This window comes from Sphaerodactylus townsendi, linkage group LG03, assembly GCF_021028975.2.
Source record: "Sphaerodactylus townsendi isolate TG3544 linkage group LG03, MPM_Stown_v2.3, whole genome shotgun sequence".
NCBI lineage: Eukaryota > Metazoa > Chordata > Lepidosauria > Squamata > Sphaerodactylidae > Sphaerodactylus > Sphaerodactylus townsendi.
In genome coordinates this window covers 178,675,105-178,690,770 of record NC_059427.1, presented here as the reverse complement: position 1 = coordinate 178,690,770, position 15,666 = coordinate 178,675,105, and the positions used below count along the sequence as shown (strand labels likewise).

At 46.2% G+C, this 15,666-nt stretch overlaps 1 protein-coding gene across 4 annotated transcripts in view; it reads right to left on the bottom strand.

Moving 5' to 3' along the window:
* The window catches only part of COL2A1 (collagen type II alpha 1 chain), a 139,841-nt gene that overhangs the window by 106,344 nt on the left and 17,831 nt on the right, over positions 1–15,666 (bottom strand). For all 4 annotated transcript variants that reach the window (XM_048488108.1, XM_048488110.1, XM_048488109.1 and 1 more), the window contains 3 exons: positions 15,215–15,259; positions 15,047–15,100; positions 3,894–3,947 (listed from right to left, as the gene is read on the bottom strand). In XM_048488108.1, the coding sequence (XP_048344065.1) occupies positions 3,894–3,947; positions 15,047–15,100; positions 15,215–15,259 (153 nt within the window). The remainder of the gene's footprint in view (positions 1–3,893; positions 3,948–15,046; positions 15,101–15,214; positions 15,260–15,666) is intronic.

Here is a 15,666-nt window from a genome sequence, read left to right as displayed (position 1 = left end):
CTTAAAATAAATAATGTAGTGCAGAATGTTACTAGTCTTCACAAGTTTAGCATCAACTCACAAAGTTACCAATATTTTCAGGAGCAAATGTTCCCATATTTTATATCTATCTTGATTAAAAAAAGAAAAGTTGTATCATGCCCTTGATCCAGGGGTGGGATTCAGCAGGTTCACACCACTTCGGAAGAACCGGTCGTGAAAATGATGCTTGTAATCAACCGGTTGTTAAATTATTTGAATCCCACGACTGCCTTGATTCTTCACTTGACCTTCTGAATTTAAACTTAACCTGCTCAGATCTCACTCAGTGAATTCAGGCCAGATGGTCTGACCTCATCACTTGCGGAAGTACTGCAACGAAAACCTCTACATACATACATACACTTGTTCAACTGTTACCGCTTCACTCAAAGAACCTTGGAAATTGGGTTGTGGTTGGTTAGGGTGTGAAGTCTGTTCTGTGGTTTCCACTTGGGAACAGGTTTGTGTGGTTTCCACCGTAGCGGCAACAGAGTTTCCACATGGTCAGTTCCTGTAATTTCCCTCTCCCTGTCATGTGGCAGCAGCCATCTTCCCACTAGTGCTTTTTCAGTTTGTTTGTTTTTTTCAATCAGCAACTGAACATTATTGTAATACTATAACATTATAACATCACATAGGGTTCTATGAATTCCAAACTTTCCTTTTTTTAAAAAAAAGGCTTTATTTCTTTTCATTACGGAGGGAGAAAGGGACTGCCATAGGGTCACAATGAAAGAGGCAAGACTCACTTTTTAAAAAATGAAAGCTGGGAATTCGAAGACCTGTTACACATTGAGTTGTGAAGTTATCTCAGTATAACAATATTTAATTTCTGATTAAACCTAAAAACAGAAAGTCCACTGGTGGGATAGGTGAGAAATGGCCACCAAAAGGACAGGGAAAATGGGGGCTGCATGGGCAGGAAAATCCAAACTTTTCACCCGACACCTGGCATCTATTTAGGCTTTACTGCAATCTTTCACAAAACTTCACAGTAAAGCAGGTTTGAGACAGACTGGGGAAAAGCCAGGGAAACCGCAGAAGGTGGTCAAATACACACAATGATGTGTGGGAGCAGGAACCAACACCCCACCCCCCCATCTTGGTGGCATTTAACCCAGGCCAAATGATCAGCCTTTAGAAATTACCAGGCCACCTCACTGATTACCACATCATTACAATTCAGTAGTGTAGATATACCCAGGAAAAAAAAATCTGTTTTGAATTTCAGGATATCTGAGCTATCAATTATACCCAAGGTCTTTTCAGACATTAAAGTAGAAAATGAGTTTCTTTCCATCCCCAGTTAACATTTCCATGACAAATACCATACACTGTGGAAGGAAGATACATATTTTAAATATGCATTAAATTTGTTCATTAAGGCTTCAGATGTTCCCACCATAACCACAGCCCTTCCCTTCATAACAAAGGAAGTACAGATTCACACAAAGAATAATTCACTTGTGGAACTTACAACCACAAGATGCAGTGTTGTTGGTTTAGGAAGTCAGACAAATTCAGGGAGGAGGGTTCTGTCAATGTCTGCAATAGTCACAGCAACCCCATGTTCAGCCTCTAAATATTGCTGAAAGCAGTAGGCAGTAAGAGGGGGAGGCTTTGCAATCCTTGTCCTGCACGTAGGCCTTTGGGAGGAACGTGGTTGACCACCATGGGAAACAGGATGCCAGACTAAATAAACCACAGCAGTCTCATCCGACATGGTTGCCCTTATCTACCCTTTCACTACTCCGTCCACACAGTGGTGGTCACCACAGAATATGGGACCACCTCTTTCATTATGTCCCTCGGAGGTTGCTACGTTCAGCTAATGAAAATCTGTTGGTGATCTCTGGTCCAAGGGAAGTCTGGCTAGCCTTGACCAGGTCTCTGGTCCCACCTAGCAGAACGCTCTGTTTGGGGAGATTAGAGCAGGGGTCCCCAAACTTTTTAAACAGGGGGCCAGTTCACTGTCCCTCAGACTGTTGGAGGGCCGGACTAAAAAAAAACTATGAACAAATTCCTATGCACAAATGATTGTAAAATGTTTGATTTCACCTTTCAGCCTTTCTGTCATGGTCTATTTTTAGAACAGTGGCCAAAGTATGTCAAGTACAGGGTGGGCGCCAAATATTGTTGGGGAGGCTGTGGAATACCTCCCCCTGTAAAAAAAAAAGCAGAACTTTCCCAATGAAGCATTCCATCTAACCCAGGATCAGGTATCTTCCTGGGTTCTTTCCTCCCTAGCAGCCAGCGAGCGATTCGCCAGCCTGGCTGATGCCAATGGGAGTGAGGCGGAACAGAAAGCCTGAGAGCAACACATGGAGTAGCTGAGAGGGAAGGGCGGAGCAGGCGTTGCCACATGTAAGGTTTCCAACTCTGGGTCAGAAAATTCATGGAGATTTGGGGGTGCCATCATGTAACTGCAATCAACAGCCGTTGGGGCCGGTTCCTCCTCTCCCTCGAGCCCCCACTGCACATGAATGGAGCCATCGCTGCCATGCCTGGCGGGCCGGATAAATGCCTTCAGGGGGCCACATTTGGCCCCCGGGCCGTAGTTTGGGGACCCCTGGATTAGAGCCCTGCAGGATGTATTACAATACCACAGGGCCTGTAAGACAGAGCTGTTCCACCACGCATATGGCTGAGGCAGCTTTGGTGATACATCAATAGGCCCCCCATGCCACCCCCTCCCCTTTCCCCTTCTTTCCTTGCTTTTACCTCCCTAGTTCCTGTTTTCTTTTTTTCATTTTCTGAACTTTCTTTCCCTTTCCTTCCCCTCCTTTAATTTTTTTTAAGTTTTGCCCTGATCCCTCTGCAGGGTTACCATTACTAAAGTTATAACAGAAGGTGCGACCGGTACGCAAACTGAACTGATGGCGTGTGGGAATTTAGGCTGAGATATTTTCTGAGATAATATTTTAAAGTATTTTAACATTTTAATTTTAAAGTATTTATGATTTTATGGTATTATTGTACTGGTGGAAACCACCCTGAGCCTTTCAGGGAAGGGCGGTGAATAAATCCAATATCAAATAAATACATACATAATTTAGAAAATGCTTACTGGCATTCAGACATGAACACAAAATAAGCATGGAACTCTGAAGGTCTTGGGGCCTTCAAAAATGTTCCAGGCCCTGTCTCTGATTTTTCGGTTTTCAGTTCTAAGACATTCAAGCCCTCTGACATCAGAAAGATAAGGTCAGTGTGCCTGTGCTGTCAGAATTAGGACCCCAAATAGTATGCAATTTTTCAAGTTCTCCAGAACTCCAGAACTCCAGAAAGGAGCAGCAGTGGCGTAGGAGGTTAAGAGCTCGTGTATCTAATCTGGAGGAACCGGGTTTGATTCCCAGCTCTGCCGCCTGAGCTGTGGAGACTTCTCTGGGGAATTCAGATTAGCCTGTACACTCCCACACACGCCAGCTGGGTGACCTTGGGCGAGTCACAGCTTCTTGGAGCTCTCTCAGCCCCACCTGGGTGTTTGTTGTGAGGGGGGAAGGGCAAGGAGATTGTCAGCCCCTTTGAGTCTCCTGCAGGAGAGAAAGGGGGGATATAAATCCAAACTCTTCTTCTTCTTTATTTGGCTGGATGTTTAAAAACAGCTTTCCTATGTCAAAGGTACCCTTTAAGTTGAACTCTAGTGTTACAAGAGATTGGGTGGTTAGAACCTTTCTCAGTGGTATGTGGAGCCACCTACCAGTCACAACCCAGACCAGTCACCACCCTTGCCTGATTTCCATGGGGCAGGTATCCCATTGGGGCATGGTGCTCAGAAGAGAAACAAGTAGCATTACAAAAAGTATACACATATCCCAAGCTGAAAACATCAACCATCCTGATACAGTGAAATCCAGGTATAGAATACTTACATCATCACCAGGTTTTCCAGATGGCCCAGGTGGCCCACGGGGACCCATTGGACCCTAGGGAGAAAAATACATGATGAGTGCCAAACAGGTATTTTAGGACAGCAAATTCCAGTAACAACCCACTGGTTACGATTTATTTCCTAATGGACTGTGAGTTACAATGAAACAGACAAGGTCTAGTGCAGGGGTGGCCAACCTATGGCGCCTCAGATGTTCATGGACTACAATTCCCATCAGCCCCTGCCAGCATGGCCAATTGGTCATGCCGGCAGGGGTTGATGAGAATTGTAGTCCATGAACATCTGGGGCACCATAGGTTGGCCACCCCAGGTCAAGTGGATTGAACTTTGTAACTGTAGACCCTGGAGCACGAGCTGCTCAAGTCATGTTGGCTTTTCTCAGCTGCCATTTCCTCCATGTATACATTCATGTACTAGCTCCTTCCACACCAAGAGAATGTCAGCCTAGTATTTATGTATTTTGTTATGTCATCATGTTGGCTTTGACTGCATGGGGTGAGCATAGGATCCACCACACATAAGCTGTAAATACACCAGCAAACTGCTCGTGGACTTCTCCCGAGTGCAGCAAAGTAGGAAGCAGTTCTGATATCAGTAGGAAAATGGAGAAAACTGGATGAAAACTTCACAGAGAGATATTGCACGGCACCTCAAACTAGGTTTCCTATTATACTCTATGCATGACGCTCTAGATGCATACCTGTGGGTGTAATAGGAGCTGTAATATCCATTAGTGATTAGGAACATGGGTACAAGATCTGGCATGATCTTGAGAAAGGAGCCCAACAGGTTATTGAAGGGATGTATGTGTCAGGATCAGGAACTGGTGATTGAGGGGCATTCCTAGCTTAATGTTTTTTTAACAATTTATAGTGACAAGGGAAGATGGAAGATGGAAATGTACTTTCACTTCATTGTTGCAAGATATATGTAACCAGCCTGTTATATGTAACAGACCTTTCCTTTCCTTTCTCTTGATCTTCATGGCTTCACGCGTTCGTAGATAAGTAGGCTGACACTGGCGGGTTACTCGCAGGGGAAAATGGGAAGTGTCTGTTACCCTGCAGGGGCAGACAAGCCAGGTGGTAGTATCTTTCCCTATCGCTGACCTCGGGGCGTTTAAGCTCTGAAATAACTCTTTTCACACATTCTTTGGGAAAACGGTAGGGGGACTCTTTGGCAGAACTGGCTTTCTAAAGCTGGATGCTTTGATGCCTTTCAATAAACACTACTGATCAAGAATCTAGAGTCCGTTTATTGACTACAGGTCTGAGACCTAACATTAGCTCTGGCACGAAGTACAGTGAAACTATATGGACAGTTGGAAGATGACTGAGTCAACTGTGCGGAGGAGGACCCCAGGGGCATATTTCCCCTTGCCTCAGTGGTTAAAAGTGGCTCAACTGTCAAAAAATATGAAAAGATGTACTGTTAAAGGGTTTGGAAGTAAGGCCCCTCATCAGTATTTTGAAATTAGGTGAAATTAGGCAATATTCCCTGTATGCTTTTTCCCCTGCACAGCTCTGGGAGAGAAATTTGCTCTCTCCTGACAAGTCCTTGCTTTTAACAGAACAACTGGATTCAAATCACTTCATCTATTCATGTACATTTCTCTGTCAATGTACAGCCCACCACCTTGGGTCTTTTGGGAGGACTGAAATTCATGTTTATACTGAATGGGATTAAATCACCATTGAGACATTCCTCTTCATTTTTTTTTCTTCTCCACACTCTCTGAGTATGCTATGAGATTTGATCACGAGTTTTCTGCACCTATCAATTGCCAGACTAGGGAGGCAACCTGAAAACATAACTCCACCCACCAGCAGAAATTAATGATGAAAACCCTTTCTACCTCTCGGACTTTTCCCAGACAAATTTTCGAATGATATAAATAGGTACATGACACAGCACTAGCATAGATCAAAAAGAAATTCATTCTTAAGAATCTAGATTGGTTAGACTTGTGTTAGAGACTCAATCCAGTCTTTGCAATGGACTCATTCCAGTGCTAACTTTTAGGCACTTTGCATTAAAGTTACTGTTAAGCAAGGTCTAAGATTAGACTTAAAGTGTAATCTTTAAAACTTTAAACAACCATTTTTTTGGGTTTTTGATTTTTGAAATTTAAACCAATATGCCTATATTCTGATTCCAAGCAGACCTATTAAGTGACACTATAAAAATCTGTTTAAAATCAAGTTATCACACAATAAATTTTCCCACTTTCAGAATGGCAATATATATGTGTAAATTTAAGCATAGTTCATTAAAACACTTTCTATTCGGTAATAGCAAAATTCTTAGTTTCATCTGCCAATTAATAAGGACATTTTAAATTGGAAGTACTTTTTTTATTTAATGGAGTAAGGGATGATGTTAATATCCATTAACAGAAACACTATACTAAGGCTACAAAAGCATTATATCAAACAGTGCAGAAATATTAATCAAAGGTGTAAGTATATACAAAACAATCAACAATTTAGATCACTCTTGACTCGTAAGCAGAACTATACAAAACACTGTGTCTTACAAAACACTGCATAATCTCAAAATGACCAAATCAGAATTCCAACTGTGATATAGAAAATAGTCAGCATGTAAGTCAATAACAGGTATTCCAGATAATGATAAACCCTGTTTCGCTAGGAGATAGATTCTCATCTTCCTCAGCAAAGAATATCAGTTCGGGAGATAAACTCCTCCATGGGACCAAGTTATGTAGCTGCAAGTTAGCCCATAATTGCTGTCAGCCAAAGGTGCTTCACCAGATTAATATTTGTGATTCGTTACCACTCTCAGTAAATATAAAAACCCACTACCTCAGAAACCACGCAGACCAGCGTGCCTAGTCACAGAGCATGCCTTGCGAATTGGCAAGCCCTACTGAGTGGTTTCTGAGATACTGAGTCCTTTTATATTTACTGGGTGCGGTAAAGAATTGCAAATACTAATCTAGTGAAGCTTTGGTCATGGAATACTCAGAGCTGAGAGCAGTTATAGGCTGACTTGGAGGAAGCCCATGGAGGCTTCCCAGAAGACAGAGGAGACGTGAACAGTAAAAAAAGCCTCCCTGTTTCCAAGAAGCCCCCATTGGGCTGAGTGGACTTATGCTGCCTTTTTGGAGGCATACGTCTGAGGCTACCAGGCCACCAGTGTAACGCTGGCAAAGGCCAAGAGGGAGCAGAGGAATGTTGATTCCTCCCCAAGTTATGCTGGTGCCAGCAGGGGCTCTGGGACAGTGGCGCACTGTCCAGCACAGTGATTCTCAACCAGGGTTCCGTGGTACCCTGGGGTGCCATGAGCACGTCCCAGGGGTACCATGACAATGCTACCGCCGCCCCCTCCCCCCCCACTGGAATCAAATGGATTTTTAAGGGGGAGGTTTAAACAACATTGAAAAACAGCATCGTTTTATTTGCCTAAATTTGGCGTGGATTGGGGGGGGGGTAGATTTAAAGGGAGCTCTCCCTTTAAATCCCCCCAATCCCTGCCGAATTTAGGCAAACAAACAACGCTGCTGTCAACGCTGCTTTCCTTCCCCTCCCCTCCCCCTGCTTGCCACTCCCCCCACCTACAGGCCAAAAACGGAAAAAACCCTAAAAAATGCAAAATAAATAAATAAAATAAAATGAACCTCAAGGGTACCCTGAGATATGAAGAGTGAGGTCAAGGGTACCGCGACGTTGAAAAGGTTGGGAAACACTGGTCCAGCACTAAGTCCCAGTACTGGGGAGGCCACGATGGCCACACGCTGGGGGAATCACTACTCCACCGGAGCAAGTTCCCCACGGAGGGCAAATCCGCCAGCGCAGCCACATACCATTCCCATGAACGGATTCCCCCCCCCCCCCCACACACACACTTTGGATGGGACCGTGATATATTAAACACGGGGTTGCTGCTGAAAATGGCAGCTTTGTGTCAAGTTTCATCCTGTAATTTCTAAACAGACTTTTGGTCCACTTCTCCCTTCAAACACACATTAGCCTGTATCAGTGACGTGACGCAACAGTAGAAAAGCTTAATGCAAAGTCACACCACAGGAAAGTCTACTTCAGTTCTGTGAGACTAAATGGAAAGAATACAACATAAGTGTGCCATTTTAGCAGCTGTCCTATGTTAAACAACATGTCTACTTCCTCAAATACCTGGATATTCTGAAAGTATTTTCTGAAGCAAATAAAAGTCCATTATGAGATTATGAGATATCACAGGTTTTCTCAGTAAACAATCCACTGATAATCTCCCAAAAAAACCCACATCAGAAACCTTGAATGCAGATCTGCTATCTACACAAAGATGGACTATAAGCCATTATTTTATTTTATTTTATTTTATTTATTTATTTATTAATTAATTCAATTTCCCTATATCATGACCGACCTCTCCTTAAGAGGTCTTTGGCTGTGAAATTCCAACATAGAAGTGTAAAGTCAGTCTACTTAAAACAGGAGCAAATACAATACAATACAATACATAGGCTCCTTCAATAAAACATCCTATAATACATAAAAACAGCGGCTAACAGTTAACAATTAAGCAAGAGGCGTCCAAACCTCAATTAAAACCCACCCCAAAAAGGGGGGACGGCAGGCCCCTCAATATGAGGGGCTCTGATGTACCAGTGCCAAGGCAAAGAGCAGTGGGGGGCACCATATCAGCGGCTGGGCACTCCAAAGGCCCGGTGGAACAACACGGTCTTACAGGCCCTGCGGAACTCACCAAGGTCCCGCAGGGCCCGGACAGTTGGAGGAAGGGTGTTCCACCAGGATGAATGTCATGGATGAATGTCATCCATGATAATGCAAACAACACTGCTATGGCTACTCCTATAGCTCTACACAACAGGTTGAATTCCACAGACCGCAACAGTCCTTGCGCAAACAGTATTAAAATTACTCCTTGCTGTCTGCTGACATTCAGTTAAAGAAACTGCACACACACACACACACACCCCTGATCTTTTCTGCATGTGCAAGCTACAGCACAAGGAACTTCTAGTACAATTTCAAAATTGCAAGAAACTTTTTTGGTCCATTTATTGGTCCATATGCACGTCACTATTTCATTAAAAATTATACTAACGTGCTACATGTTGCTGCAGGCACTTAACTAACCATTTCCAGAGCCAACTCCCGTGGTGGCGAACCTTTGGCACTCCAGATGTTATGGACTACAATTCCCATCAGCCCCTGCCAGCTTGACCAATTGGCCATGCTGGCAGGGGCTGATGGGAATTGTAGTCCATAACATCTGGAGTGCCAAAGGGTCGCCACCATGGCGCTAGCCTATTCATAGTTGACTAGAAACCCCATCCACCATCCACGGGTCAGGTGCCCTGCCCCTGTGCCATGGCTGCGCTGGCCCACCCTCCCCAAGGAGGCATCCCGGCAGCATGGGGAGGTTTAAAAGGCTGAAAAGCCTCCCCACCAGCCAGAAAAACCAATTAGGCTGAATCGACATGTCACCTTTTCGGTGGCATAAGTCTGTAGCTCTGGCTTCTGGTGCAATGGGGGCCAATGGCCTGGAACAGGGGTAGGGAACCTGCGGCTCTCCAGATGTTCAGGCTCTCCAGATGTTCAGGAACTACAATTCCCATCTGCCCCAGTCAGCATGGCCATGCTGGCAGGGGCTGATGGGAATTGTAGTTCCTGAACATCTGGAGAGCCGCAGGTTCCCTACCCCTGGCCTGGAAGAACCAACTAATGAGCAGCAGTGGCGTAGGAGGTTAAGAGCTCGTGTATCTAATCTGGAGGAACCGGGTTTGATTCCCAGCTCTGCCGCCTGAGCTGTGGAGGCTTATCTGGGGAATTCAGATTAGCCTGTACACTCCCACACACACCAGCTGGGTGACCTTGGGCTGGCCACAGCTTCTCGGAGCTCTCTCAGCCCCACCCACCTCACAGGGTGTTTGTTGTGAGGGGGGAAGGGCAAGGAGATTGTCAGCCCCTTTGAGTCTCCTGCAGGAGAGAAAGGGGGGATATAAATCCAAACTCTTCTTCTTCTTCTTCTAATGCTGGCTGCTACCCCCGTCATGCCCGAGGACTGCCTCACTGTGCTGATGGGGGTGCAGGAACGCTGACACAGTGTCCTGCACTGTGTCCCACTGTCCCGGGGAGGGTAAATCTGCAAGCGTGACACCATGCTGCTCCCACCGGTGGCTTCGGCCTTCCCCCTCAGGATGGGGCTGTTAGAGCAACACTTTCCTATCTCCCAAACCCAAGGGCTTCTCCTGTATCTGAAGCAGATCAAAAACATCTTCATCGTATGGATCGCTATGAAGCAGGCCCACTGAGCAATTCTATCAGGTCCAACAACTTCCATCACAACCTAAACCTGGATCTGGACCAGTCCACACAGGACATTCACTTGGGGCACCTCACAGTGAATTTCTGAGGCGGATACATAAACCCACTGGTTATAGTTTAGCTCAGTGTTTCCCAACCTTTTCGAGGTCAGGGTACCCTTGACCTCACTCTTCATATCTCACGGTACCCCTGCCGCCACCCTCCACCTTCCCCGCCCATTGCCCCTGCTTGCCACACACCCCCACCTTCCCTCCCAGGGTGAAGGGAAGCACTGGGGGTGATGGTGGCTGCTGACCTTGTGGCAGGCCCTGACCCATGGGCCAGCTCCATGTCCTTGCTGGCGCTGGTGGGAGACACCACAAAAATGAGGGGGGGGGGCGGTAGTGTTGCCGCAATACCCCTGGGACATGCTCACGGCACCCCAGGGTACCACGGTACCCTGGTTGAGAATGGCTGGTCTAGCTAGTACCTTGAACACACTACATGACCCATCAACTACAGTAGGGCTTCCCAACCTTTTTGAGCCTGTAATTCTGAGGCAGCATGATGGACTCAGGAGGCAAAGCCAGCACATTATGCCGGAGAGAAATTACCGGTATATATAATATACCGGTTGATATGTCAATAGTTCATGAAGAAACTCTGTTTAATAGGATGACTTTTTAATTTGCACGGACAGCCAGCAGCCTTGCTGCACAAAAGTCCCATCTAACCACATACACTTTCTGAAAGCAGATGGTGGGCACCAGGAGAGGCACTGGTGGAAACCACGGCACTCACAAGTACCACGTTGCGGACTCCTGATCTACAGCTGATGAAGTGGACACATGCTTCCATGAAACAAAATTACAGCTGATTGGCGACCGTGTACTCCTCTGTCTTGGACTATGACATATTGTTTTCCCATTGTTGAGACGTTGTTTGAGGAAACAAGGGATTTGCATACCATGTGCCATGTAGATATTGTCTCTAGATGCTTTGCTGGATGCTGTTTATGTAGCATTAGCCTGACACGTTTAAAGGCTGTTTTTAGATCCTAGTACTTTCGCTACAATAACTGCGAATAGCAGAGACACCTTATAATTAAATTGTGTTCTTTCACATTCTACCAGCTAGCCAATACGAGGGTTCGTTGTAAGCCCCAGTATGGGCTTTTTGTTGTTTTCCTCTGGTACTAAAGTTTGTATAGCATTTGCAATAGATCACAGGTGTCAAACTCACGGCCCTCCAGATGTTATGGACTACAGTTCCCATCATCCCCTGCCAGCTTCATGCTGGCAGGGGATGATGGGAATTGTAGTCCATAACATCTGGAGGGCCGCGAGTTTGACACCTATGCAATAGACGGTTCTTGTATTGGGTTCAGTGCATGTATTTTCACAGCCAACCATAAGCCTTACTGGGCAAAAGCCCTATCTGTATAGTCAATATACTTTCTGGAAGCAATTGATGGGCACCAGGAAAAGCACTGGTGGGCACCATGGTACAGAGGTGTAGCTGGGCCAGAGTGCACCCAGTGCGCACTCTGTGTTTTCTGCCGCGCCCCCCCCCCGCCCACTTTACCTTAGTTCAGCCTGGAAAAGCGGCCTGTTCCCATCAGGCTGAAAACGGCCTGGTGGGAACTACACTTCCCATGAGACCCTGGGGCTCGCAAGGTCTCTTGGGAAGTGTAGTTTCCACCAGGCTGTTTTCAGCCCGAAGGGCACAGGCCACTTCTCCAGCCTGCACTGTTTCATTACGGTAAATGTGTAGGGGAGGGCGCCGTGGGGGAGCAGGAGAGGGGGCACCATAAGGGGGGAAGGGGAGATTTTCCAGGGCCCCGATGCATGCCCGGTGCAACGCATGCACCCCCCACCCTTGTCCCCTGGTAGCTCTGCCTCTGCCATGGTACTCAAAAACATTGTGCTGGGGACTCCTAATCTACAGCCAAGCCATGCAATACATCCACATCTCCTCCAGTGCCTCTCACAAGTATCTCCACTTATTGGATTTATTTAGGAATTACTTGACATAGAATAATAGAATCATAAGAGTTGGAAGAGACCCCAAGGGCCATCAAGTCCAACCCCCCCCCCCCCCACAATGCAGGAACACACAATCAAAACACATGAGGAAGGCAGCAGCAACAACGAAACGTACTGGTATCCAAGAATCACATGCTAAAGACCTGTTCACCAAGAAAAGTAACACACCCCTTACTTGCCATCTAAGGGGCCCACAAGCTAAAACTCTCCAACAGAGCAATACTGAGGGTAGAGTTTAAGTTCAGGAATAAGGTTCAGACCAGAATGTTAAGACTGCCCTGGAGCAAGCTGAACCAAGTGGCCGCGGTGGTGACGGCAGTGCAGTGGGGTCTGCCCAGCTCAGCCTTCTCCTGACCATGTGTGGTCCTCTAAGGCAATGGGAATTCTTCTGGTAAGTTAAGGGGTCAGTCCATCCACACTTCAGGTGATGAATCACTTGAGAACCTCTTAATGCTAAAGTGGGGCGGGGCATTTGCACATGATTATTAATACATGCATGTATGTGCGTTTGTATCTGTTCATGTGTTGGGGTGCTTAACCCGTCTCCCTGATGATTCTTTTCCTGAAATCCCACCAAATCCTCCCATCTGCCCCAGATTTGTCCTTGTTATCAAGATATTTTTCCTTGGCCCTTTCCCCACTTTCCTTAAGCCCTGCGCTACTCTCCTCAAGTAGCGCGGGGTCCAGCTGCACTCCCCACTTCAGGGGCGGCGAGAACGCAGCCGCCCCGACGCTGCCTCTCTCCCGCCCCCTCGACGCGCGTAATTCCAGGCGCCTTTTGAAATGGCGCCTTTTGATGACCCCGCACAGAGCGCGGGGTCGTGGGGAAGCCGGGGCGCGCACCAGGAATTGCGCGCGCTGGGAATTGCGCGCAGCAACCCTTGGACAAAGGTAAGTGGGGAAAGGGCCCTTGTTATCAAAATATAACAACAGTGCTGGCAAGTTTACAGATAAACTTCTCTAAAAGCTTTCAAAGTACCTAAAATATGTCCAGGTACAATGATCCTTACTATAACTGGCATGGAGGAGTTGTTACACGGAAGCTGTGAGGTCAATTCCAAAATGAACCTGGAAGGGATGCCACACTGACAGTATCATGCCACTTCTAGGTTTACCCTGGAAACGACATCATGCCATCAACACAATGGTGGTTTTTCCATTTCATTTCGCCGCCCTACAACCAGCTCTAATCCTTACTGGCACTTCCACTTGCTATCTGTTTCTAGGTACAATTCAAAGTCCTGGCTCTTTCCTACAAGGCCCTAAATGCCTTGGGGCCAGAGTATTTGAAGGACCCCCCCCCAATATTGTCCAGTCTGTCAGCTAAATTCCTCCTCAGAAGCCCTGCTGTGTATGTCCTCCCGCAAAGCTGAGGTGGGGGGCAACCAAAGATAGCACTATTTAAGCAGTGACCCCTTAACCATGCAATGCCCTTTCCTTTCAAGGCTACCTGATGCCCACTCTACACTCTTTTAGGTGCCAGGCTGAAATACCAAGACATTTAATTACAAGCTTGAATATTTATTGTTAACATGGTTCTATAGCAGTGATGGTGAACCTTTTCGAGACCGAGTGCCCAAATTGCAACCCAAACCCCACTTATTTATTGCAAAGTGCCAACACGGCAATTTAACCTGAATGCTGAGGTTTTAGTTTAGAAAAAACCAGTTGGCTCCCTCTTCCTCCGCCCCAGTCGCTTGAGCAGGGGCCAGCCTGCTCTAGCCTCCAGAATGTCCCATGCGCACCGCTCTGTGCCTCTCTAGCATCTCTGCCTCCTGTGCACCCCCCCCCCTCGGGCAGCAACCACCCAGAGCACAGGCACCAGGCCCGCTAGCTGAGTCCTCCCTGCTCACTGCGGTGTGCGCACATCGTGCTCAGTGGCCCAGGCCAGCCTAGATGTGTGTGTGTGTGGGGGGGGGATGATTTTCTGTCCCCCACATGACGAACTCTGTGTGTGCGTGCCCACAGAGAGGGGTCCGAGTGCCACCTCTGGCACCCGTGCCATAGGTTCGCCATCACTGTTCTATAGTTTGTTTTTCCTGCGAGAAATGTCTATGACCCATTTTAAGCTGCCCCATGTCTTCTGTTTTATACTCTGGCTGTATTTATGTCTTATTTTTTAATGTAATGAGCATCAAAGATTTTGTTATGTTTTATTCTGTAAACCTCTGTGAACAGATTCCCTGGAGAAGGAGTACAAAAATGTTCCAAACAAACAAACAAATAAATAAAAAATGGCTGATGCTAACCATTGAGCCATAAACACTTATAAGCAATGGCTGGATCTGTATGTAGGAATACGGTGAAGGTAGATAGGAAAAAGAAAGGGAAGCTGGACCAAACAGACAGGAAGTGGAAATAGCCCTGATGATATTATGCAACCCTACATCTTCAATTGCCATGGCAATAAACATACCCTTTTGGGTTTGAATATGTGCTCTAGATCACAAATCAGGGATCAACTGGTATGTATGTAAAACTATCGTCAAGAAGTTTACTAGTTGGCAGTTCAGGTGTCCAGTGAAGTTTTCATGCAGTCTATCAGAAATGTAACCCCAAGTACAATTAAATCTCGAAAAGGGTAGCTTTCAATCAGCCAAAACCACATGCAAGTATTCTGTAGCTTCCCTTTGCCAGTTATTCACTGAATTTGAGGTTTGCAGAAGGCAAGAGACCTGTGGGAGATCGACAGGCACACTTGGTAGCGGAATGGAAAAGTACATGAATGTGTCGATTGTGTCAAAGCATACACACCCCGTCTTTTACAAATGCATCCTCCCATAACACATACTCACACTAGCACCAGGTTCTCCAGGTTCACCAGGGCTGCCTTGAAATCCTTGAGGGCCCTGAAAAATATCACAAAAGGAATACTCAGTGCTTACCTTAGTAAAGGGAGATAGCTCCCCTTTGTTTCAAACATGAGAGATCATCCAATCAGGCTCAAAGGTGTGGGTACTTACAGGAGATCCTGTGGGTCCCGGAGGGCCTCGTGGTCCCATAGGTCCCTATGTTTGGAAATTTAAAAAAAAAGATTATTAAAAATCAACAACTAAACCTGGCAGAAGTGGGACCTTTAGTCTAACCACAAAGGTGTAAGTAACTAGAGCAGACCTAATTCTGTGGCAGTCACCTTCCATTCTCTCCCCCCCCCCTTCACTGCACCATCCAGGACTATTTATATTTATAGAAGTCACTCTGAGGCGAAAAAACACACACACATGTGCTCACTTGCCCTTGGAAGAGATCTATGTTTACTAAGCACGAATTTCATTTACAGCTTGCCAAGAATGGCTAGAGAGTAGAAATTTCCTGCTGGAAGTCTTGGGGGATCTTGAAGAACAGTAGCTGCTGTTTTGCTTTGTTTTTGCATACTTCAGCCCTCGATCCAAAAGTAACAGAGACCCAGCCCCCT